General features: G+C 37.0%; 7 protein-coding genes across 7 annotated transcripts; 6 read left to right on the top strand and 1 right to left on the bottom strand.

Annotated features, from left to right (window-relative positions):
• Nucleotides 1-461: 461 nt before the first annotated feature.
• On the bottom strand, nucleotides 462-3,398 carry N7516_001333 (putative ARID/BRIGHT domain protein (SWI1); the record flags this gene model as incomplete). The annotated part of the gene is made up of 1 exon (XM_057214055.1): nucleotides 462-3,398. One exon carries the CDS (start codon nucleotides 3,396-3,398, stop codon nucleotides 462-464), a length of 2,937 nt encoding a protein of 978 aa, XP_057075938.1.
• Nucleotides 3,399-5,966: 2,568 nt separating this feature from the next.
• Nucleotides 5,967-7,525, top strand: rpt3 (proteasome regulatory particle base subunit RPT3; the record flags this gene model as incomplete). The annotated part of the gene is made up of 6 exons (XM_057214054.1): nucleotides 5,967-6,124; nucleotides 6,179-6,220; nucleotides 6,286-6,384; nucleotides 6,447-6,733; nucleotides 6,787-7,450; nucleotides 7,507-7,525. 6 exons carry the CDS (start codon nucleotides 5,967-5,969, stop codon nucleotides 7,523-7,525), a joined length of 1,269 nt encoding a protein of 422 aa, XP_057075937.1.
• A 606-nt stretch (nucleotides 7,526-8,131) lies between these two features.
• Nucleotides 8,132-9,678, top strand: N7516_001331 (uncharacterized protein; the record flags this gene model as incomplete). The annotated part of the gene is made up of 2 exons (XM_057214053.1): nucleotides 8,132-8,363; nucleotides 8,417-9,678. The coding sequence occupies 2 exons, from the start codon at nucleotides 8,132-8,134 to the stop codon at nucleotides 9,676-9,678; spliced, it is 1,494 nt and encodes a 497-aa protein (XP_057075936.1).
• A 10,252-nt stretch (nucleotides 9,679-19,930) lies between these two features.
• Nucleotides 19,931-20,636, top strand: N7516_001330 (uncharacterized protein; the record flags this gene model as incomplete). Its single annotated transcript, XM_057214052.1, has 2 exons — nucleotides 19,931-20,173; nucleotides 20,253-20,636. 2 exons carry the CDS (start codon nucleotides 19,931-19,933, stop codon nucleotides 20,634-20,636), a joined length of 627 nt encoding a protein of 208 aa, XP_057075935.1.
• Nucleotides 20,637-22,061: 1,425 nt separating this feature from the next.
• N7516_001329 (uncharacterized protein) lies at nucleotides 22,062-22,778 on the top strand (the record flags this gene model as incomplete). Its single annotated transcript, XM_057214051.1, has 2 exons — nucleotides 22,062-22,477; nucleotides 22,529-22,778. The coding sequence occupies 2 exons, from the start codon at nucleotides 22,062-22,064 to the stop codon at nucleotides 22,776-22,778; spliced, it is 666 nt and encodes a 221-aa protein (XP_057075934.1).
• Nucleotides 22,779-22,863: 85 nt separating this feature from the next.
• Nucleotides 22,864-23,625, top strand: N7516_001328 (uncharacterized protein; the record flags this gene model as incomplete). The annotated part of the gene is made up of 1 exon (XM_057214050.1): nucleotides 22,864-23,625. The coding sequence occupies one exon, from the start codon at nucleotides 22,864-22,866 to the stop codon at nucleotides 23,623-23,625; it is 762 nt and encodes a 253-aa protein (XP_057075933.1).
• Nucleotides 23,626-24,622: 997 nt separating this feature from the next.
• N7516_001327 (uncharacterized protein) lies at nucleotides 24,623-24,939 on the top strand (the record flags this gene model as incomplete). The annotated part of the gene is made up of 2 exons (XM_057214049.1): nucleotides 24,623-24,645; nucleotides 24,747-24,939. The coding sequence occupies 2 exons, from the start codon at nucleotides 24,623-24,625 to the stop codon at nucleotides 24,937-24,939; spliced, it is 216 nt and encodes a 71-aa protein (XP_057075932.1).
• Nucleotides 24,940-25,783: the final 844 nt, after the last annotated feature.

Raw genomic sequence — 25,783 nt, 5'->3', positions numbered from 1 at the left:
CAAGACTGTAAATTTCAAACTATTTCGGCAAGCTGACGAGAAATAGGGCTTGCATTGCCCTCTCCTATTTCTACTAGATGCTTCGACGTGGCTGAGTTCAACTACGAATCTCTAGTAAGCCACTAGTGTGGTAGTTACGAATTCAAATGAAAGCAAAGACCAATTGATCATGATGCAAGTATCTCTCGATTTGCGTCGAGGGTATTTTGAGCATTGTACACCGAAGCAGAACAGAACGCTATCTCACAAGAACAAAAAAAAAAAAGAAACAGAATCCCCATCACCGACCAGCGCCCAAAAGTTAAGAATAGGAAGACTGACAGTCGACATGAGTACAAATGACATGAGAGAAAATCAAGATTGTCGTATATGCTACGTGGAAGAGGGTCCGATTCCTCCTAGGCGGGACTGGTACGAAACCAACCTGTCACCAGCGCATTGGAGGTTCATGCAGATATCATTTACTCCGCCAACCGAGCATATGTGAGGAGCTGGCGAACAACACCACCGTCGATGTTGGGGAGGAGCAGTGCACCCAGCAGGCTTTCTTTTCTGGGAAGGATTCGGGATGGAATGTTGAGAGGGGAGGTGTTGTCGACTTGCTTTGATTTTTCCGCGAGTCGGCGTAGAATCCCTAGTCCTCGGTTGACAATTGAGCTGAAGGCGTATGCGTCGGCTTCGGCCTGACTTCTTTGTCGCATGTTGATTTGTGGGATGCGTTCTGTGCACAGCGCGCAGGAAAGTCGCAGGAGATGGACGGCGAACCCGTCGACTGACTCGAGCCATGCTTTGGCAAGAGCCCCATCGGCGAATGTGGTAAGGACATCGGCTGACAGAAGACCTTGCATTAAAAACACTTTGCGTGCATCTACGACGGCCATGGGCTTTTTGTCGGGGACACAGGAGATGGCAAGGCCAAACGCACGGGTTAACAACTCCGGCTGGGCAGGTGCAGACCCATCGCCCGAAAAGATGGCTTTAAAGTAAGTTCGGTTCGGATCATCTCTAGCCAACATTTTGGCAAGTCCGTCAACAGCAGCTGGGGTGTATCGATCAACCGAAGAGTTGAATGTAGTGAACATCACTTTTCCGGAGGGTGATGTGGGTTCGGGTTCGGGTGAGAACGCCAGCAGGAAAATCAATAAGTTCAGTGCCTCGTCCTTGCCGGGGATTTGAACAACATGCGCCAAGTTACTCAGCAAGATCACTGCATCCTTCATAAAGTCTAACGTGTTGTGGCTTGTCCGCAGAAACATTTTGCGAGTTCCCATGTGACGGAAGACGGCTGAAAACAGCTGAGCGACAGGAGGGATACCAAGAGGTAAGAAGTTCGTCTCGCTGAACGAGAAATTGCGCAGGATGGTGGTGATACAGATAAGTCGATCGACGGCCCGGTCTAGTTCGTACTCGATACTTCCAAATTCGGGAACATCTGCAAGCGATGTGTTTTCAGACTGGCAGTCCCGTGTGACTTCATCATAGGAACGTAGAAGCATAGTATCCGACTCCTCCAATGAATGTTGTGCTAGAAGATCGGCCTGGTCTTCAGCACAGTCGATCAGGCTCTCTACCAAGTCATCACAGTTCTCCAATGAAATTTGAACAGATGGTTCACCAGAAAGTGTTGTCAGGGTATCCAAGGCAACCCGGATCTCAGCGCAGATCCCGGACTTGAGCCCCATTGTCAGTGCATGAATATCAACCACTCCTAGTTCTGTAAAGCTTGGCACGTCTGGCTTTAGTCTCGAGATATCCTCGCCAATCTGGTACATCTCATCAACAGCAATGGGCCCGTGGAAACGACTCCCTGTCAGAATCATGGGTTTGAAGGTTTCTTCAATAGGTCGTTTTACTAGCTGCTCTGGCTTTTGTTCTTGTTGTACCGGCTGCTGTTGGCCCGGAACAGGCGGAACACCCTTCATGGACTGCGGGGAAGGGGCTGTGAATTGTCCAGTAGCAGCTTCAGTGGGTGGGACTGGTGGCTGCGAACCCCTCGAGATGCTTTGCCGATGTCCGACCTGGGCTGGCCTGCTTTGGCTTCGAGCGTGAGTCGGCGTGGCGAATCCATTCACTGGGTTCCCGGGTGCATTATTATGAACTGGAGTATTATTCTGAGGGGACTGTGTCATTGCCTGACCTTGCTCAAAGCCTGGATTAGGCTTAACTGAAGGAGACTGGAATTGACTAGGCGGCCGCGGTATCCCGCCTTGCTGCTGCTGCTGATGTTGCTGCTGTTGCTGCTGTTGCTGCTGCTGCATGTGGTCCGCCATTTGTTTTTGCTGTGAGCTGATGAAAGCTTGTTCATAAGGAGCCAAGTTCCTTGAGTGGTGAGCTTGAATCTCCTGGGCGGCCATGGGGTATTGCAGCTGGGGGAACTGCAGCTGATGTGCAACTGCTGGCCACATATTTGTTGCTGTGACCTTTTTTGATCCTCCCATCTTCATTACCGTGGCATATAGCTGAACGAGGTTGATCGGACGGCCACTGACAATTGGATTTGGGTCCATCGGAAGATTCTGGCTCACCATGAATTTTTGCAATGAGCGCAAGAATCCTTCAGGGTTATTAGGTTTCGGCATGTTCGGCTGCATGTTCGGTGGCATTGGTCTCATTCCTCCCTGCTGCTGAGGATTGGCCATCGGGTTCATGCCTGGACCCGGCCGTCCAGTCATTGCAGGATTGGGATTCATCCGTGTCTGTTGTTGCATGGCGTGCAGCCGCTGTTGCTGGTTCGCTAAAGCTTGATGGTAGCCCTGGGGTACTTGTTGCATGCCATTGAACTGCGGCGCCTGCATCGAGGGTTGAGGGGCTCCTGATGTCATTCCACCAAACTGCTGCGCCTGCATAAAGTTGGCGTTTTGGGGCGTGTTCACGCGGCTGCCGTCCGACTGTGATGGAGACATATGGGGGCCAGGGTGCGGGCCAGCGGGCGAGAAGGGGCTCGGAGAGGCTGTTCCCATACGAGCGCTTTGTTGATCATAGTCCTGCATAATGGGCGACTGCGTGACATTCGGAGACGCTCCTTGCTGAAGATGCTGGTACGGCGTCGGGTGCTGCGGGAATTGCGGATTGCCATTGGCCGGTCCTTGATAACCTGGAAATGGCTGGTGAGGGGTTTGGGATCGCGATCCCGTCACGCCACCGGGTGCTGGCCTTGGTGACATAGGCATGCCATCTTCTGGTCGTGCTCGCTTGGATGGAATCACTTGATTTGGATTGTGGAAGCCTGGGGAAGCATTCCGCGGCACGCCATTGTTGAACATGCGCTGGAATTGGGATGGATCCTGGGGGGTCGGGGAGCCATGAAGGAAAGCAGTAGAGGGATCTATAGTGGATGGATGGAAGGCGCCATTATCCTGGCCAGGAATATTCGAGGCGTCGGCAAGCCAGGCATTCATGTCGAGCGTTTTTGCCAACCCATCTACCTAAGGCGAGTCAGCATGTGAACATTGGCTCATACACCATCGCTATAATATGTAACGATATCATGTAGGAATGAAGGAAGTATAGGATTTAGTTCAATGATGGGGCGATCAGGTGGACGCGTCGGGGATGAGATGTTTGGAGTCGCGCCCAGACCCGGTCGCGACACAGGTCAAAGAGAGAAGGTGGGAAGGGAAGGAACAACCATGGGAGGAATATTGGAGATAACATTTGGGAGGGGGAAAGGAGGGGAGGGAATGAGGTACATACCGATAAGGCTGGAGTGACTTAAATTCCGCTTTTTATACGGATGACTGAAGCCGGGTCCCGGAATTGGCAGATGGGGGATAATGAAGGGGACAGAGGTTGGCCAGGTGTGGTCACGTGGTGTTGAAACCTAAGGCAGAAAACCACGGGAGGCAAAGGGCGGGTTTAAAGATGGGATTTGGGTGGGAAGGGGGAATGGGGGAATGGGAAGGGAAGTAAGAAGGCTGGGGTAAACTAAAATGTTAGCAAATCATAGACAAGGAAGGTCAGTCTTGATGCTTTTTTCAAAAGAGCCAAGATATAATAATATGGGAAGTAAGTATTCCTCCAGCAAAACCACAAACGGTTACAGAAGGCACCAAGAAAAAAAAGAGAAGGGGGTGCGTGGTCACAACCAAATCATATCAATACATGTAAATAAAATGTATCATTGTAATATAATATGGGTAGAACGAAAATAAAAAAGACAAACGAAACAAATAAGAAACTGGCGTACTTACCAATTCACAAGATCCGTTCAGTTAGGGATGAAAGGGGAAGTGGAGAGAGGAGAGGGAAAATTACTGACAGGTCAGAGCTTTCGCAAGTAACCCTCCCCCCGGTTGTTACTTTGGTGTTTTTGTGTTACTATAAGTTAGTCTTTCTGTTCTTTTCAGTTTCCAAGTTATTTTGGTTATTTTTTCTTCGTTTTCCTCTTTCTTATTTTCTTTTTGGGTGTTCTCTTTTTCCTTTTTCCTTTTTCCTTTTTTTTTTTTTTTTTTTTTTTTGGCCCTTGTGTTAGTCTGGATTTCCCATTGGTTTTGTTATCTCGTTCAGAGTGGGTGTCGTCAGCCTCAACCTGCACACATATATATGAAAGAGCCTGGTCACATATCAGAGGAAAATGATGAGAGATGTTAGGGAACAGAAAGAGAATGAAGGAAAATCTCTTTCTGGGAGAAAATTCCCATAAAACCCCCATCTTCCCCTCGGATTTCGTAAATCATCTAAAACGATGATCCATTCCAACGGTCTGCCCGAGTCAGGTTAGATCATATAGCACTCCAACCCCGATATGGTCTGAGGGTTAGCAACCACCCAGTGATAAATTCCGAAGGGGAAAATTATCATGGAAAAAAATTAGAGTCTTTCTAGATCAAGATCTGGGGAAGGGGGAAAAGAAATAATGAAAAGAGAGAAAAAAAAAAAAAAAAAGATCTTGAGTCGTGACGGTGACCAGCGGGTGGTTCTCCTTATATAAAGCTCGCACTAGCGTCTGATAATCATGTCGATGCGCGCCCAATCCTCCGAAGTCACCAACAATTCGAGGTCAAGAACTAAGGAGTGGATTAACCTGGGTTTCCTAGTGAACACTGTGCAAGGATCCGACTCGATCCGCGTGGGAAATCATGACGGCTTTGGTGCCTGTCCCACCTACCGTGTCCCGGCCTACTCCACCGCTGCAAATGATTGGATCAACTTTTCTTCATTTCCCTTCTGTAAGGCTTTGGGGGCAAGCTTGAGGACATGGCTAACTCCAATGGCAAGGATGCTCGTAACTGTCTCAAAGGCCTTTGCGCATAGCGGTCCAATATGATATTCTCCTGGCTTGAACCTGATCAGGTGTCCAAACTGGCAACATGCTCCGTGCATCTACAGATCACTCGATGAAACAAACAACCCAGGCAAATGAGCTTGAGATCCTTATTATTGGCTCTAGGGCTACATATTCCGCGACAGCCACTAGCGTCCAACCATAGATTTGGATTGAGACACTCTCACCCAGACAAGATTAGTGTATATTTGGTGCCTGGGCAAGATATAGGGGAAATGATGACTAGAACTGTTGAGACTTTACAAGGCTCTGTGTAATTTATCTCACTGTTCTGGGTGAGATTATTGCATACAAATGTTTCAAATAGTTAACTTACGGGCGCTTGATTTGGTAGTATCACCGTATCGCCAATTGCCACAATCTTCTAACCTTGGAATGATGAAGTATTGGACACCACATACATACCATAATATATAGTAGATAATCAGCCGTGGGACACTGTAATGGAATCCTTTATGGCACTTGGACCAAAATCTATAAACGTTGGCAAGACTGGTTGGTATCACGTGATCGATAAGCTTCCCGGCCCATAGCATTGAAAGCTCCAGATGGCTGAACACCGAGCCCTTCACACAGCGCGTCATTCACCAACCATCTTCAAAGCACATCCCATTTCCCTTCCATTTCCAGCTGATAGATATACCTCCCTTTTTCATCTTGTTCGCTATCTAAAGTATCCACCATGGGAGACGTTGCCGTGGAGAACCCGGCGAACAACGTCACGCCTCTTACCAAGCCAGGTGCGCTCGACGCCCTCGCCAACTTGGATTCCCTCGATGGCACAGGGGCCGATGGAAACGATGAATATGCTACCCTCAAGAGGCTACAGAGACATCTCGAGTATGTCTAACCTTGTTTGTTGGATGGAGTGATTTGTACTGACGTCGAACACAGGTATATCCAACTCCAGGAGGAATACATCAAGGATGAGCAGAGGTATGCATATTGGACTATGTCATTGAGTGTTTGTATCAGTGGCTAACTACCGTCGTTCGATGCAGGAGCTTGAAGAGGGAACTGGTTCGGGCACAAGAAGAGATCAAGCGCATACAGAGTGTGCCATTGGTCATCGGACAGTTCATGGAGGCAATCGATCAAAAGTATGCCTTTCCATGTCTGGGCCCCTAGTCGAAATGGTCATCTTGCTAACTCATATCCATAGCACCGGCATTGTGCAAAGCTCGACCGGTTCTAATTACGTCGTCCGTATCCTCTCCACTCTCGACCGCGAGAAGCTGAAGCCCTCATCCTCGGTCGCCCTTCACCGTCACTCTAATGCCCTTGTCGATATTCTTCCTCCTGAGGCCGACTCCTCTATCGCGATGCTCGGCGAGAACGAGAAGCCCGATGTGACATACGCAGATGTCGGTGGCTTAGATATGCAGAAACAGGAGATTCGGGAGGCCGTCGAGCTGCCTTTGACGCATTTCGAACTCTACAAGCAAATCGGTGGGTAGTGGTGGAGATCCATTGCAGATAACAAGACCGCTAATGATTTGCAGGTATTGACCCTCCCCGTGGTGTCTTGCTCTATGGTCCCCCCGGAACCGGAAAGACCATGCTCGTGAAAGCCGTGGCCAACAGCACAACCGCCAGTTTCATTCGTGTCAACGGATCAGAGTTCGTACAGAAGTATCTAGGAGAGGGACCTCGTATGGTCCGTGACGTGTTCCGGATGGCTCGTGAGAACTCCCCAGCCATTATCTTCATTGACGAAATCGACGCAATCGCCACGAAGCGTTTCGATGCCCAAACTGGTGCCGATCGTGAAGTTCAGCGTATCTTGCTGGAATTGCTGAACCAGATGGACGGTTTCGAACAAACCAGCAACGTCAAGGTCATCATGGCCACCAACCGAGCCGACACCCTGGATCCGGCCTTGCTGCGTCCTGGTCGTCTGGACCGAAAGATCGAGTTCCCAAACCTGCGTGACCGACGTGAGCGCCGATTGATCTTCACAACCATTGCCTCGAGGATGTCACTGTCCCCCGAGGTTGATCTCGATGCCCTGATTGTGCGCAACGACCCCTTGTCTGGTGCTGTCATTGCTGCTGTCATGCAGGAGGCCGGTCTGCGGGCTGTCCGCAAGAACCGTTACAATATTATCCAATCAGACCTTGAAGATGCTTATGCCGTCCAGGTCAAGACTGGACAGGATGATGACCGGTATGTTTCTTGTTCTCTTTGGTGGTTTTTCTATATCACTAACTGGTTGCTTGCAGTCCTGACTTCTACCGGTAAATGCTTGGGTCTCTTGGGAACGTGGGTATGGGTGACGAAAGCTTGGTCTCCCTCACCAGTTGTATTATCAATAATATGCAGGCGCCATGTGTCACAATGTTTGGATTATGTGTTGATCCTATGATCTTCCGTTCATTCTTTTAGATTGTAGATGTAGATTGTAGATTGGCTGGCAGCACCCTGCCTATAACTATACCACTTGCTTGAACATGTGTGTTGAATTGATGTTCTTCTATATAGCTCTGTCTGTTTTCCTGTTATTATTCTACGGAATCACTGATGGGGTTTCAATGATATATTTTGTGGTATCGGTTGTTACATGCAGATGACGTTGGAAAAAGAATGTCACGATATATATTTATCTACAGTCACGGGCTATACCCGAAACAGCTTCCAATATTATGAGACTTAGACCACGACAAGCATAACTGTAGGTAAAGCCAAAGTACTTCAACGTCATACTCACACTCACATTACCCGATTGAGAACGGACCTGGCTGGAACTCATCTACCTTCTTCCTCATCACTTTCTCACTCTTCCTCGTCACTTTATCTCTCACTGTTTCAAAGTCCATCTACATCTCTGTTGTATCCCTATTCCTTAAAATGGCCGAAACCCCAACGAAGCTCAAAGAACTTCTGGTTGTGACCCCACACTCTCGACGTGTGACGCATAAACGAGCGTCGATACCTTCACCCGAACTGTCATCTCCTGACAACATATGCATCATGTCCCCCGATTCTGTGTTCTCTTCGGAGCAGGAAGTTGTCTGTCTGAGTGACTCGCCCTTGCTTGCACCGTCAAAGAATCTTTTCCCGCTAGGTGAGGCTACTATCAGTAAGTTTTCCCCAAGTTTACTCTTTGAGTTATATACTGATTGATTTATTTAGATATGAGGTCCCAGGTACCGGAGTCAGAGTCTCCAGTAATCCAGATTCCGCCGTCTCGTCATGTGGTCCTACCCTTCAACCTACGTGAAAAGCGAACTTTCCACCACGATTCTGATCAGCTTATGCAACTGTTTCCTGGCACGAAGAAAATTCTATTTGATGGCTATTTCTTGGTGTTTTTGCTCGACTCCCTACCCCCAAAGCCGTGGCCGCTGACCATTGCAGGTGTTCGACCATATTTCACAACGGACCCGAATGATGAGGGTCCAATGCCATCGATGAAACGAATGAGCAAATCGCGTCTTTTTATAGACGCTGAAATCGACATTACCCACCTTCCGCCTTCTCAAGTTGACAATGCATTTAGGCTCGTATTTGATTTCTTTACGAAAGCTCAAATCTCCATTACCCAAGTTCAGTACTGGGGCAATTTCTTCATGATTGTACTGGAGAATGAGGATACGGATCTTACTGCAGTTCCCCGCTCGATTGGCTGCTGTATCTGTTTTTATCTGTTTGATAATGAGGTACGACGACCGACACAGGACCAACTTCCAGCCCGCAGGCTTACAGAATCGACTGGCGATGTTGTCGATAATAGCAAGTATGATATCCTGCGTCCCGGCGTCATGTTGAGCTCTGGTATGCGTTCTCCTACCGAACACGAGTATCTTTCTACTTCTGGTGCACTTATTGAGGACTCTAACTCCGGCAAGCGGTATATCACTGTTGCTTCCCATGGGTTTCCATATGGCGACAAAGTTTTCCATCCGAGTGCTAACGGTGAAGAGATCGGTCAAATCATCATGAAGATCACACATACAGACGTCGCAATGGCGAAATTGCATGACGATGTCCCGTATGTGAATGACACTTTCGAGAGCTCCATTGAAGGAATGCAACCTACCCAGTTACGAAATTTCGCCACTGTGGATAGCTTGATGCCTGGTGATATGGTCTACATGAATAGCCCCTTTGTTGGTTATTCTGAAGGTGTCTGTGGACCTCACACCCGCGACCGAATTCCCTGTGATGACTCTAGCCAACCTTCATTCCAATGGATTAAAACTCGCTGGTGCTATATGGGTCAAGGGTCCACCGAAAGTCTCCAAGATGGTGTCTGTGGATCTGCGATTTGGGATAAGGATGGAAACGTGATTGGGTTCTTCCGTTTTGCACCGACGTCCGGTCACTTTTTAGACTGGTCTTTCTGTGTCGGAGCTGACCATGTCATTGAACGTGGCTTCAAGATTGCGAAATAGTCCGGTCACTGACTTCTTGTCTTGCTGTTCCCTTACTTTCGCCTTGCTAAGACCTCGGTGGATGCACCTACCTATGTGTACCTACTTATTGTATCTTAGCTCTTGCTGAATGCACCTACATATGTACCTGAATGTACCGGATTTTAGGCCACGGTCGCGAATTTCCCGATCAGGGTGCCGCCGCTTTTATGAGGGCGCTCAGGCTCCTGCTCACTGAGTATTTCACAGCACAGGTGATCACTGTGAGCACTGGGTATGCTTAGTAATGTGAAAAAAATATTGCTCAGTGAACGCTCAGGGTATGCTCAGTCAGCGCTTAGGGTATGCTCAGTCAGCGCTCAGTCAGCGCAGCGAGCGCTGCTTTTCGTGATTGCCTGAAAATAAAGGCCTAAAAAGACAAATCTTAAATCACGTGATAAGTGGATCATTCATCGGCCATCTATTCTGTGATGCTAGCGCCCAGCAACTAAAAGCCTTTAAGCATTGACCATCCTTTTTGTTGATTGCCTCCTGCATTAGGGAATGTATTCATCAATATGACCACCAGAAGATGATGACGTATGAAGATACATAGCTAATTCGGGTGCCCTATCCTGACTATGGCTAGGATGACTTTCACGAGGTATCTAACGTCTAGTCGAGCTATAAATACAGCGAAATCCCCCCGAAGACAATCTATTATTAGAACTTACTATCTCTTTTATCCCCTTTTTACTCCGTCCCAGCGTTTCTAGCGTCCCTTTTCAATCGTAGATCATGGGCTTGAAGCGCCAGACGCAAAGAAACTAGGTTCTAACCGGAAGCCTACCGAGAGGATGATGCCAAACGTGGTAAACATAAACGTACTGATGAGTCCAATGTACTTCATCTGTAGTACGTCGAGCTCTAGATCGAGTGAGTAGCCTTATAACGCTTTTCCCTAATTTACTTGTTTGTTAACTTTTTAGGTTTTTGATTGAAAGCGGAAGAGTATCCGATGGCTATAAGCTAGAAAAGGGAAGCCCGGCGCCCGAAATTACTTAAATTAAAGAATTTATTCGATAGTATACGTATTCTACTAAAGGGCGTCTCGACCTAGATAAAAGGCCTATAGTGACTACTACTTTAGTATACGCCGAGAGATTTTTCGGTAGCTTTAAGATAGCTACCGGAAATACGGTTACTAAGGAGGATTGTTTAGTATAAAGGATAAAGGTCCTTTTAAAGGTGAAAACAGGAACTTAGGCGATATATGTATTCATAGAAGTTTCTGATACGTGTGTGAATCGTGCGGGGTTCGTTACCTAATCGGTATCGAACCTTAGCACGTATATTTCCTTTTAATCTTAGGTTCCCCGGAACCCCCTAAATTCTAGTAAGAATTAGTCTTAGTATATATAGCCTAATATATCTTTATTTCCTCCTCCTAAGCTAACGTATCTTACCCGGTTAATAGGCCTTATACCTAAAAATAGTATATTCTTATAATTCTAATTCTTCCTCTTTAACTACCTAAGATATAATAGCTCCCCTAATTACCTATAGTAGCTCGTATAATAATACTAAGACGCTAGAGTATCTTATTTAAACCGATAGCGAATTAGAAATACTTCTATCTATAGAAGAATAAAAGGAAATATTTACTTAGGATCTATCTAAATAAATTACTAAAATAGCGGTAGAAAGTTCTTATATTACTAACGAAATCCTTTAAAGCCTAGAAGAAAAGATTATAGAATATAAAGCTAAAGTAGTATTATAAGAATATATTCTTATAACTTAAAAAATAATTATAGAAAATAAAGAGAAACTTTAAGATTTTAATTAAATAATAAAAAGATCTTAGAATTATTATAACTTATCTATAGAAAGTAAATCTTTTTAAAAAAGAGAGATTAAAAGAGATATTAACTAATTTAAATTAGATTTTAATATAAAATAGAGAGAGGATTAATTAAATAATCTTAAAATATTTTTTAAAAAAACTCTAAAAAAATATATCTTAAAAATCTAAAAAATCCTTATTATTATAAATTATTTATATATCTTTTATAAAAGAAAATAGATATTTTATAAATAAAAATATCTTAAAAAGATATTAGATTAAAATATATTTAAAAAATAGATAAAGATACTTTTAAAGAACTTTTATAATATTATTACTAATATTTTTATCTAATTTTAAAAAATTATAATAAAATCTTATTAAAATCTTTATAATTTTAAAAACTATTTTAAATCACTAGAGAATTATCTTCTAAATTAGAATAAAGAATAAAAAGCTTAGATCTTATTTATAAAATTATAGAAATCTTTTTAAGATATTATAATTATTATTAATAATAATATTTTATTTATAAATTAGGATAAAATATTAAAGCTAATATTTATATTTTATTATATCTATTTTATATATTAGAAGTTAAGAAAAGACTTTTTAAATTATTATTATTAAGATAAAAAAGATAAAGAAATTATACTAATTTAATATTAAATTACTTTTATATTAAAATCTTAACCTCTTAAAATAAAGAATAATCTTAAGATAAAAAATAATCTAAAGATTTTAGAATCTAAAACTAAAACTAAAGATATAAATTAAATAATTAAGATAATTTATAAAATTTTATAAATAATATATAATTTAAAAAAAAAATAATACTAAAAAGATATTAAAAAATATTTATTTTATTTATAAAGATAAAAACTATTAAGCTTAGGATTATTCTTAAAAAATCTTAATTTAATCTATTATCTAAGTATTAAAAATCTAAGATTCTAGATAATTAGGAAAAGTTAAAGAGTTAGAGTAAATCTTAATATATTAACTTAATATCTATTTATTAAGACTATAATATATCTTTATATATTAATTATTATATATAATAATATTAAAATATATATAGATTTAAATATTAATATAGAATATAATATAATTAGTAGAAAGTTCGCTAAAGAAAATAAATTATATATTATATCTTTTATATCTTTATTATTAAAAAGTATAATTCTAGAATAACTCTATACTTATAATATATATTAGATATCTTTTATAATTAGAGATTCTAAAGAAACTAAAAAGATAATAAATCGATCTTATATTAAGATTAAAAAAGATCCTAAATTAAAAAAAAGCCTTATACTTCTATCTAAAATATTTATAAATAAATTTAATATAATTTTATATCCTAGTATAAATAAATAATAGTTCGGGATAAAAAGTTTTAAATTCTAAAATCTTTATAAATTTATAAAATAATTAAGAAATACTACTATTATTTATATATTAATTAAAATACTAAAAAAGATCTAATTACTAAATAAAAATACTACTATATTAGATATAGATTAAATATAAATATCTTTTAAGTTAAAAGAGTTTTTTAATATATTTAATTATAAAAAAGTAGATACTCTACTAAGGACTAAAATATCCGATTATATAATTAAACTTAAAAAAAGAAAAACCCTTTTTTATAAGCCGATTTATCTATTATCTAAAACTAAATTTAAGAAATTATAAGCTTATTTAATTAATAATATTAAAAAAAGAAGAATTCGCTTATTAAAAAATTTTATAAGCGCCTCTATTATTTTTATTTTAAAGAAAGATAAAGGCTTATAGCTATATATAAATTATAAAGAGTTAAATTATATATTAATTAAGAATTAGTATCTTTTATTCTTTATTTTAAAGATTCTTAATTATTTTTTAGAAGTCTAATTTTTTAGTAAAATTAATATTAAAAATATTTACTATTAGATTTAATTTTAAAAAGATAATAAATAGAAGATAGTTTTTTAAATAAGATATAGCTATTTTAAATATATAATTATATTATTTAGATTATCTAATATATTTATTATCTTTTAAAGCTATATTTATATTATATTAATAAGGCTAATTAATATAATATATATAGTTTATTTAGATAATATCCTAGTATTTACTAAAAATTAAGAATCCTATATAAAAATCCTTCGATAAATCTTTAAAAGACTATAAAAAATAGAATTTTATATAAAATTATTAAAATATACTTTCTATTAAAAAGAGATTAAGTTCTTAAGATTTATTATAAATAAATTAAGAATAAAAATAAACTAAAATTATATTTATATAATCTAAAAATAAGAAGAATTAAAAAGCTATTATAATATCTAGATCTTTTTAGGATTTTATAATTTCTACTATTATTTTATAAAAAGATATTCTTAATTATCTTTATTTTTTATATTTATAATAAAAAAAAATAAAAATAATAAAAAGCTAAAATAAGTATAATTAAATATAATTAAATTATAAATATTTTAGTAGTTAAAACTTACTTTTTAATTAGTATCTTTATTATATTATTTTAATTTAGAGAAGTATATTATATTAAAAATAGATATTTTAAATTAAGATATAAAAAGCGTATTTTTATAGCTAGATTTAAAAGGCTAGTAATATCTAGTAGCTTTTTAATTAAAGAAATTTTTAGATTTAAAATTTAATTATATTATTTTAAATTAAGAGCTTTTTACTATTATTTACTTTTTTTAATATTAGTAGTACTATCTAAATAGTAGTAAGTATCTTATTAAAATATTATTAGATTATATTAATTTATATATATTTATAATCTAATAGAAGTTTAATAGCCGATAGATACGTTAATATATATTCTTAATACTTTTTAACTTTATTATAAAATATAAGCCTAGAAAAATAAATCTTATAAATAGGCTTTTTAAAATTCTAAATTCTAAATAAGTAATTATAAAAAAGAAATTAATTAGTCCGATTTAAAATTAAATTATAAATAAAAAGATCTTAGTTCTAAAAAAGACTAAAAGATTAAAGATTCTAATAATCTAAAGTATTATAAAGATCTAAGTTCTAAATATAGATTAAAAATATAAATCTTAAAGATATAACTTAATTAGATCGATAATAAAATATATCGATACTAATATAGATCTATAGTCTAAATAAAAAAAGCTATATAATAAATTAGATATTTTATTTAATCTAAAAGATATTATAATAATCTAATTTATAAATATAACTACTATTATAAATACTTTTAAATAAATAGGAAAACTTTAATTAAATAATTTAAAAATAATCTATTAGAAAGATAATATATTAGCCTAGAAATCTAATAATAAAAATTAATTAATTAATATTTTAGATTATTTTAAGTATTAAAAATATCTATATATATTAAAAAAAAAAGATATTTATTAAAAATTAATAATAATATATTATAATAACCCTATTATAGACTATTTTAGGAGAGTAAGGACTAAAGAACTTTTTAAAAGAGATTTCTATTAGATTAATCTATAAAAAGATATAAAAAAATATATAAAATCTTATATAGTATATTAAATTATTTAAATACTAAGATATTATCTTTTTAGTAAGTTTAAATTACTACTAATTCTTTTTTAGCTTTTTACTAAATTATTAATAGATTTTATTATAAGCTTATCTTAATTAATTTAGAAAAAAAAGATAATTAATATAATTTTAGTAATTATAGACTATTTTTTAAAATAATATTTTTTCTTTCTAGTTTTAATTATAATAAATACTTTAGAATTAATTAAATTATTCTATTAAAATATTAAATTATAATTTAGACTATTAAATAATATTATATTTAATTAAAGATTAGTTTTTATAAATAGATTTTAATTAAAATTATATTATATATCCTAAATAAAACTAAGATATTCGATAGTATTTTATCTTTAGACTAATAATTAAATAAAAAGAATAAATTAAATATTTAAATACTATTTTTAGTATTTTATTAATAAATAATAAAAGATATAATCTATATTTTTATATATTATAGAATTCGCTTATAATAATACTATTAATATAATAATTAGAATATCGTCTTTTTAAGTTTTATTAGGATTTAATCTAAACTTCTAAATATATATTAAGGATAATAGTATTAAAAAGAAGATATTAATAGCTTTAATAAGAATTTAAAAGCTTATAAAATTTTATAAAAAGCTATAAAAAATATAGAGAATAATAATTAAAATATAAGTATTTTATTATAATAAATATTATAAAAAAATAATATTTAAAAAGAATAACCTAATAGTCTTATTAATAAAAAACCTATAATTAAAAAAAGATATTATAAAGAAGCTATTATCTCGATAAATTAGATCTTTTAAAATCCTTAAATATATTAGAAAATAGGCGTATTATCTTTTATTTTCTAATTAATATATAGCGATCTATAATATTTTCTTTATCTTCTTATTTTAGCTATAATATTAATAAAAAAGTAAATTAGAATAATTACTATTATTAGAACTAGTAGATAATAATAAATAAAAAATCGAAAAGATTAAGGATTATTATTAGTTTAAAAATAAATTATATTATTTAATAAAATAATATAATTAGCTATTAGAATATAATTAATAGATATTTAAAAATATAATAATAAATACGCTAAAAATTATATTAAAATATTAAAAAACTCTAAAAAAGAAGAAAATCTAAAAGTAATTATAGCTACTAAATTAAAACTAGAACTAGTCTATTATATTTATAAATCTAAAGAGAATATAGCTAGATATATCTTTAAAAATTATCTTATAATATTAAATATCTAAGAATTATCTTAAGTAATCTAGACTAATTCTTATATATCCTTTTAAAAGATAATTATTTTAATATATTAGCTATATACTAACTCTTTAGTTATATATAAATAAAGGTAATAATTAGTCTTATTTATAAGTTTCTTATATTTAGTAATAATAGTAGGAACGGATAATAAAGGAATTACTAATAAATTATAATCGGAAATCTATTAAGAATAAGTATTTTTAATAGCCTAAGAATAAATTAAAATAAAATCTTAAAAATATAAAAGAAAATACTTTATTTAAAATATATAGATACTAAAAAGAGAGTAAATATAATAATAAGACTTTATAAAATTATTAAAGCTTATAATAAGATACTAAATATATACTATAATATTAATAATTAACTTATAAGATAACTATAATATAATTATAGTATTTTAGTTATTAATATTAGGCTTAGCGTCTTTATTAAAATTATTATTAGAGTTTATCTAAAAATCTTAAATCTATAATAAGTATATCGAAAGTTTATAGTAGTTCTTTTTAATATCTTTAAAAATCTAAATAAGATTAATATAATTTAGTACCGAATTCTTATTAAAGTAGTCTAGAATATTTATTATTTTATAAGACTTATATAATTTATTATAATATTAATAATTCTTTTTATTATATATTTTAGCGAAGTAGTAGATAATAAAAAATTAAAAAGATACTAAATTAATATCTATTTACTTATATATAAAAATATATAGATATATTATATATTAGATATATTAGTATAAAATTAGAGAGTATAGTTTATATAATAAATAATAGATAAGAGATATAGTTATAATTAATCTATAAAATAATAATAAAAAAGTAGAGAAATATAAATCTAAAAAAGTAAGAAGATAGAGAGTTATAAAAAAAAAAAAAATTAAAGATTATTAATATAATAAGATTTAGATTAGATTTTATATAAAATAAAAAACTATAGATTAAATCTAAAAATATAAATTATATCTTTTATTTTTATCTATTATATATTAAAAACTAAAATCTAAAATAATATTAATATATAATCTTCTTATTTATAATTTAAAAAATAAAATAAAAAAAGAATCTATTAGATCTTTTATTAAATCTCTTAGAATAATATCTAATATTATAGGATTAAAGTATCTAATATATATATTTTAAATTATTATTAAAAGATTATATTTATTTTAAGTCTAAATAATAAAATTATTATTTTTTATCTAAAGATACTATCTTAATTTAATATAAAATTATTTCTATTATTTTTTTATTAAAAAAATAAAAAGGTATAAGATAGGATTTAGATATATTATATAGTAACTAATAAGATAGCTATAATATTAAAATAGATTATTAGTAAATTATTATTAAAGTATATAATTTTTAAAAATCTATTTTAATCTCTATAGAATCTTTTTAGTTTTTATTTAAAAATCTATAATTAAACTTATATACTTTATAAATAATATTAAAGTCTTTACTTAAATTAATAATCTTTTTATTTATCTTTTAAAAATATACTATATCTTATATATAATATTTATTTATAGATAATTAATATTAGATTATCTATTTTAGAATTATAATTAATTTAATATAATCTTTTTATATTCTTTTTAATAGAGATTTATATATTAACTTCTATTAATTATATTATTAATATTTTTTAGAGTTAGCTTTATATAAAAAATATTAAATAGAAAATAAAATCGTATTTATTCTAAGAGTAAAATAAATAATTATTAAATAAAGATAGTTTATATATTATATATTTTTTAGATAGATTCGATTTTTACGAATAATAGATATAATAAAATTAATACTAAATATCGAAGATAATTAGGAAATTAAGATTCTCTATTATAAATATATCTATAGCTATATAGCCTTAATATTATAAAGATATAGAAAAAACTAGATAAAGATTCGGAACTATTCTAATTATAGCTCCTTTATTATAGAGTATTACTAATATCTCCCCGATATTTTATAGCTATAATCTATTTTAGATATAGATATCTTTATAAGAGAAGGGGGAATAATTATAAAGGATAAAGATCCTTTTAAAGATAAAAATAGGAACTTAGGCGATATATATATTTATAGAAGTTTCTAATACGTATATAAATCGTACGGGGTTCGTTACCTAATCGGTATCGAACCTTAGTACGTATATTTCCTTTTAATCTTAGGTTCCCCCGGAACCCCCTGAATTCTAGCAAGAATTAGTCTTGGCACACATAGCCCAATACACCTTTGTTTCCTCCTCCTAAGCCAACGTATCTTACCCGGTTGATAGGCCTTACACCTGAAAACAGTATATTCTTACATTTAGAGACGTACGGAGTTAGTATAGCCTATTTTACGAAGGCTTTAAGTATTAAGGCTAACCCTATTATAGTAGATTAGCGGAACTCTAACCTAATAAAAAGTTATTATAAAAAAGGAAAAAGAAAAGTTTAATTTTATTAAGACGGACTATATTTATACTATATCTTTAATCTAGACGGTCGATAATCCCGTCTTTATCTATAGAATAATAAAAAAATTTCTTCTATTCGCTCTATAGCTTTATCTTTTTACTAGTATAAGGGTTAGAGTATTTATTCCTAGAAATTAATAATAGTATAAGAGAGGTCTTCGCTATAAGATATATCTAACCTAATTTATATATTTTATCTAGCTATTAATACCTAATAGTATATAGACCTCGTCTTATTTCGTTCTACTTCTTCTAACGAACTATAGAATATTAGGTAGCGAGTTAATAAATAGTAGTTTTAAAAAAAATAGAAACCTAGAGTATACTATATAAGTTAATAATCTCGTCTCTAATATATACTATTTTATTCTTCTATTCTATAAACGCTAACTTACCCTAGAGCTTTAGTATAAGTATTCGTGATTATAGTAGGCCTTAATTTACGTTAGGGCTGCTTCTTACTATTATTACTATTAGCTAAGGTATACTTTACGGAATTAATACCTTTAAAGATTTAGCCTATATAGAGTTATAAGTAGGAGAGGATAAAATTCCCCTAAGCTAGAGGTATAACGAAGCCGGTATTCCGGAACGTAACTATATAAGGGGCTTAGGATTTAACGTTAACGATAGAAAGATTCTATTACTTTCTTCGCTAAATCTTTAGGAAATTAAATTACTCTAAAGATCTAAAAATATATAATATCCGCCGAGCGCTTAGAAAAAAGGTCGATAGTATAGCCTTCTGATTGCCTATAATTCTTAGAATATAAACTTATATTTTATAGGGCGATACGGCTTAGTATTAGTTTTATAACTATATAGCTATAAAGACAAAAGCACCTATAAAACTAGCTATATAGCTTACTATTTGTCCCTCGATACTATCGCTTATATCCTCGACGAGGAGAAAGACGATCGCTATATCGAATACTTTTAAGGTTATAAGCAATTCCGTGAAAATGGTTTGCCTAGTCACCTACCCGCTAGGATCGAAGAATCTATCTTGGAAAGTGATGAGCTTGCTGAAATAAGAAGCCGCATTAGTTTGGCCGAGGCAATTGGCGACAAAGACCGGGGAAATTACGAGAGACTACAATATAGGAATACCTATATTCGCCTCCGCCTTGCAGCTCTTACAAAATATCGGACCTAATGGGTTCGCGACAGGAGAGACTGGAGCAAAAATCACCTGACGACCCAGAAAAGAATGCTTGCACGCGTGCCCTTGCACTTATTATGCCCGAAATTGGAAATCGGCTGAGTGTTTTTCATATATTAGTCGATAAAGCGAAACGGAAATTGCAACGGTATCTACAATTTAAAGTAGGAGAAGATGATCGTGCCTTGGTCATGGCCAAGGAAATGCTAACCGACAATAACCCGGTTGGTAAGCAAGTATGACTTGCATCGTCTAACAGAATGGTACGTTTACTAAGTCAATTCTACACTTACATCACACTTCTAACTCTACTAGATCGGAACTATAACCCACACGTACGATACCCTAAGCAATGTCAAACAATACCCTGCCGGTTACAATCACGACCTGTGTTTGATTTCAGGTCCTTCCCTTCCTAATGTCGTTAGCGCTGCTGGCTATCCGTTAGTAACGGGGTGGGCGAGCTATTCGGCGGCCTTAAATGGGCAGGATGTTTATGTCGTTGCTCAAAACACGAGCACTGGAGGCTTGAGGAAGTCTCACGGTGTCATCGACTCGAGTCTGTTCCACAGGGCATCCGTGCTTGGGACAGGTTACTCCTGGGACAAAATCCGAAAGGCATGCAACGTGTTTTTGCTGTGGCATACAGATGGTCAGATCGCCCCAGCGGATGGAACTTTGGGGGCCCCCTCTGTTTAGGTCGCCCGTCGGATACGACCGCCTTAGCAGTAGTGTTTCAGAATTTCCAGCAGTCCTGTCTCCTTGCCAATGTGACTGAGAACACGAATACCAGATGGCACACCAGATCCAAATGGAACAGGGAGTGGACTCTAATCAAAGCAGGGTTCATTCTCCCACCGGAGATCAGGGATTCGACAATTCTCAGCGGCGAAGTACTAAGCAGTACCATCCCATTCAATACCCTACCGGCGGGGAACCGAGGATCAATAGAACACGAGCATAAGCGACGTGTGTTTTCCTCGATTGAGTGAGTAGTCTAAGCCAGCACCCTCTTTTATATCTTTTACCGTTTAATGTCGAGGGACGAGAGAGGGCTTTGAGTGCGTATTTGACTTTGATAAAATCAATGTTATTGCTACAATTCTCAAGTTTCTGCTCCAAAATCTGACGGCCGTCAACTCTCGACGGGGATTAGAATTAGGTGCGACGCCTGCACGGGCCGGGGTCCGGGCTACAACATTTGAATATGAGTGCAACCCGTTACACTTTTACGGGTTGTGTCAAAGCCTGAACGGTACCGCAGAGGCGAGACTCGTTGGGTTGAATAGTGGTATAGGTACGGAACAGTAAATCCAATACATGTGGCCCACTGTGCATTTGTGTTGGGATCATGGCACATGACCTTGTTTGTCAGAACTGTCACAGGTCAATAACCAGATAGTCTCCTCTCCTCTCTCTTCTTCTTTTCCCCTTCTCATCATCCAGAGATTGATCAACCATCAGCAGTTAGCCTCAATTCCATTGCATTGCTGATCTCTTCTCTTCTCCTGACTCGCTGTCAATTTGTTTCCCAGCTTGAGCTGAAACGACCAGGATCGACCACTGTATTCATGACGCCAACCCTTCGCCATGGTTGAAACCGGGTATTATACCCCAATCATCATATAACTTCGAGTAACTGGTACCTACCAAGGTAGGTAGGTATTCCATATATTACTTTTAGTCATCATTACCGTACAGATTGTTGAAATACCAGGTTTTTCGTCTTTTGAGTTATGAGTCCTCAACATCGGTCATCCATGCCATACATTGTTCGTACCTAGGTACCACAGATTTCTGTCATAAGCACCCAATCGTGGGTAGACACTCTTTCTTTACCACGTGAGGTTGAATATATCTAATTATCTAATTAAACACCCACTGAATTGTGTGATGAATACTTCTTTTACACCTTTATTGCTTAAAGGTGTCTCGGGGCATCAAAACACCCACTAGACCGTATAAAGACTCGGGCTTCTATTTTCTACTTCGGCCTTCGGCCTCAAAACCGCGCTTGCCCTTTTTACACCTGTTACTCCCAGTACCTTACCCCTCAGATAGCCTGGGATTGTATCTGTATGTCTGTTCAGTCCTCATTCTCTACTCCAAGTTTTCTGTACTATCATGGCTGACGTATCAACCCAACCTCAGACGGCCATCCCAGTCGGAGCGAAAAGGAAGCGGCTCGCCTCCCCTGTGACGATACCATCTCGACGGTTAAGAATGGACGAGCCGGCATTCCTACGCGAGTTCGCAGAGAGGGTTGAGGAGATTCTGAGATCGCCTGATTCCCAAGATATTCTGAATGCGGTGAGAGCCCTAGCAGAGGGCAAGGAAGCAAGATTGCAGGATAGCACTACCGTTGAACAACTGCCTGGCCCCAGCTCCTATCCCCCCGGCCTGGATCCCCATCCGTCTTACACACAAACAATGACTACGCTACTCAAGTGGGGCGTTCGCACATTTCACGACCGCCCATCTACACCGAGTCTTTGGACATCGATGGCTATTCTTGATGGCCCAAAGGGGTATAACCAGCGGTATGTCAATGCCACCTTATTCTAGATCGCGAATGCTAACTACTCCCCTAGATTAATTAGCGATGGGTTCTACATTGAAGGGAGTATCCGCGTTGAATATGCTGAGCCTCGAGAGGCGGAGTTACTCTTCCCAGTTTTGCCGAAGCCAACGATTCTCGTGCCATCTCAACTACAACCAGTTCAGCCTTTTGATGAAGATCTCCCATACATGTGGCAGCAATACTGCAAGGGCCGTAGTGGCTACTCGTTGCAAGTTTGGCTGGCCCCGGCTATCGATAGATTGCATCTATCTTTATGTTGATGATGACGATACAACAAGCCTTGATGCTTTCCTTGCCTCCGAAAAAGTGCCTGTTGTTGTTACGAAGGCACAATTTTCCCACACAATGGATGATGTCCCCAAGGCGCAGCAATTCCTGGAACCACCGGGGCTAAACAAGTTGGAACTCAGCGAAAGACGGTGCCTGCTTCGAAAAAATCCCCTACCACGTGCCGTACAAGAGCATGGTCATATTTCTCATGGTCAGTCCGTCTCTCTTATGGACCAGGAATCAAAAGGCTCGGTGGGCGTGTTTTTATCACCTTCCGGTGTTGAACAGAAGATATATGCCCTAACTGCGTATCCTGTTCTGCCATTCAAGACATCCAACGAATCGCTTGTGAAAACACCGGCACGACTCGACCTCCTCAGTCAACTCCTTGCCGCTATCGAGAATGCAGATCATGACCGTGTTGGTGGATTGCTACGAGGATGGGATGAGTCATGTGGACAAGTGGAGTATGGCCATATCGGTACAACAATCAATGGGTGGAAGAGTGACTTTGCGTTGTTCTCTCTTAACGACAAGTGGACCGGGGCAAATGGTCAGTGGTATAAGCCTCGAGAACTGGCCGACCTCGTCATGGAAACCGAAAAACATCAGTCAAAATTCCTTGGAACGCATGGCCTCGTTGGCAACCTCGATCCACAAGCCGGACAGATCTGTTACAAGGATGGTGCAGCAACAGGTCGTACAACGGGAACGATTGGTCAGACTGAAGCCCTGGTGTATTTAAAAGAAACGGCAGACATTGCTCCCCCAGGAACTTCAGACTCAATTCAGACTCACTTCAGATTCACTTCAGACTCAATTCAGGGTTTAAATTAGAAACATACTTTCTGCAACATGTTGAGAACTCCGTCGACAGTCGTCGTCCACGAGCCCTCTACGACCCACTCATCCACTCCGCCAACCCCTCCATGCCCTCAAAGTCCTAACCTGAACAAGCTTCCAGGGGACATCTAGGCCTTGATTTTTCTCGTGGCAGCCTCATGGGCGACATAGCTTGGTTCGTTTACTTCAAATGGGTATGGTATACTGCGTCCCGGCGTCATGATATCTCCACACTCTCCTAGGCACCCTTTAAGTTACGTTACTTACCATGGGGATTCGGGGATGATGGTTCGCTTATTTGTCGGCCACTTGACGGGAGGGGCCGCATTTATAGATGTCGCTAAGAGTCTTCCCAATTGCAAACTAAAACTGTACGAGCTCGCAGCAACCAATAACGAAGCATCTCCGGGAATAAGAGAAATATTCTTCACTCCAATTAAGCATGTCGTGGTGTACCTGCTGTATTGCTGTATAATGAATTAAGAGAAATGACCGTGTGGTCTTATGGCGAATGCTAGAAGACGGAATCATGCAACCTCCAGAACCGCAGTTTCCAGGCTTGGGTATATTACCCCGCACCTCTATAACCTACCCAGGTACTAGTTGAAGAGTTGAAGCTTGCTCTTTTCTTTCCGAGGCATATAAAAAAGCTAGTGCTATTGGGTTTAGTCTCCTCAACTCCAGCAGAGACAATCAAGTAGTTTCATCTATGGCGCTCCCACTTCACATTCCGCCTTGTATTCACACACTCGCCGGCCGGTATCACCTCCCACCGTCTGATCAGCCCCTCAGAATCCAAATTGAAGGTCCGCTGGTCGCCATACAAAGGCTCCTGCCACATATCTCATGGAATCTACGTTTTCAAGACCGAAAATTCCCACAGCTAGCAGGCCCGGAGCTAGCGCGGTTAACGTATCAAACCATATATAGATGGGATGTTCCTCCGGAAGTCCCGGGTGATCTAGTGGTCCAAGATGAGTATATGGGTTAGATGCCAGAGAAGCATCCGGAGGAGTAAGTTTATCAATCTCTCCTAGTAGAAGCAAGTAGCTATGATATACTGATGGCTAATCACTGCTCTCCTTTAATCTGAGTAGGCTGATTGACTATTATAGTGTAACATTTGACCATCTCGTCCTAACTGATGATATCAATCCTGAGGTCTTACAGATTAACATCATTGAAATTGAGGACGACAATGGTGTTTATGCAAATACATGGCTTTCATTTACAGTAGATCCGGCTGAGTTTATTGGGAAGAAGGTGCTAGCAGTGCCGAGATGTTGCCAGAAGAGGAAGGGAACATAGGATCGCTGGCGAGTGAATGCCCTTGTGGACCAGAGGATTCATGGGTTGGAATATTTGAAGGACGCTAAAGAATGGGCAAGTCTCACAGAAGATCAAAATGCAAAAATTGAGAACTTGAATTGATACTTGCCAAGACCCATGATGCCTCAAGTAAACGACATGATCGGCACGAAATGACCCATGACTGTATGGTGGACTTAGGATGAGACTAGGCTTCCGCAAAGCCCATTTTTGTATACCGGTGTTGAATGTGTCTCTACCGATTGGTGGGTTATTCCGCTATAGTTCTTAGTGAAGGGCCAATATCATATGGAAAGCTGGTTTATCGACACTAATCTACTAGACGTTTATACGATCATTCTAACATCAAATGGTTGGACTGACGAAATAGTTAGCTTCGTATGCTTTTGGATCTTCGACGAATTCACGTTCTTCCGTATCTAAAAGGGGGAATATCGTCTTCTTTTGATGAATAATCATAGTTCACATTTAACCTACAAGTTCATTAAATTTTGCTGGAAAAAACGAATCATTCCTTATTGTTTTATACCACATACGACACACAGTTGCCAACCGCTTGATGATACGCCTTTTCAAGCCCTTAAGCATTATTATAAACAGCATAATAATAATGATGTTTTCTGGGGTAGTGATCCGAAATATAACGCCGAATCTCCCGCCGGGATCTACGAAACCCGTTTGCAATCATTAATACTTAATTTTACTCAGTGAGCAAAAAGCGGCAAAGGGTGAGCACTAATACGGAAAGGGAAAGCCATGTCGAGCCTAAAATCCGGTGTATATGTAGTAGGACCTCCGAAGTATTAGGCGGCATTTCGGTACC

Source organism: Penicillium verrucosum (assembly GCF_028828655.1).
Source record: "Penicillium verrucosum strain IBT 35672 chromosome Unknown utg000001l_segment0_segment0, whole genome shotgun sequence".
In the NCBI taxonomy this organism is placed as follows: Eukaryota; Fungi; Ascomycota; class Eurotiomycetes; order Eurotiales; family Aspergillaceae; genus Penicillium; species Penicillium verrucosum.
This window is presented reverse-complemented; position numbering and strand designations above follow the sequence as displayed.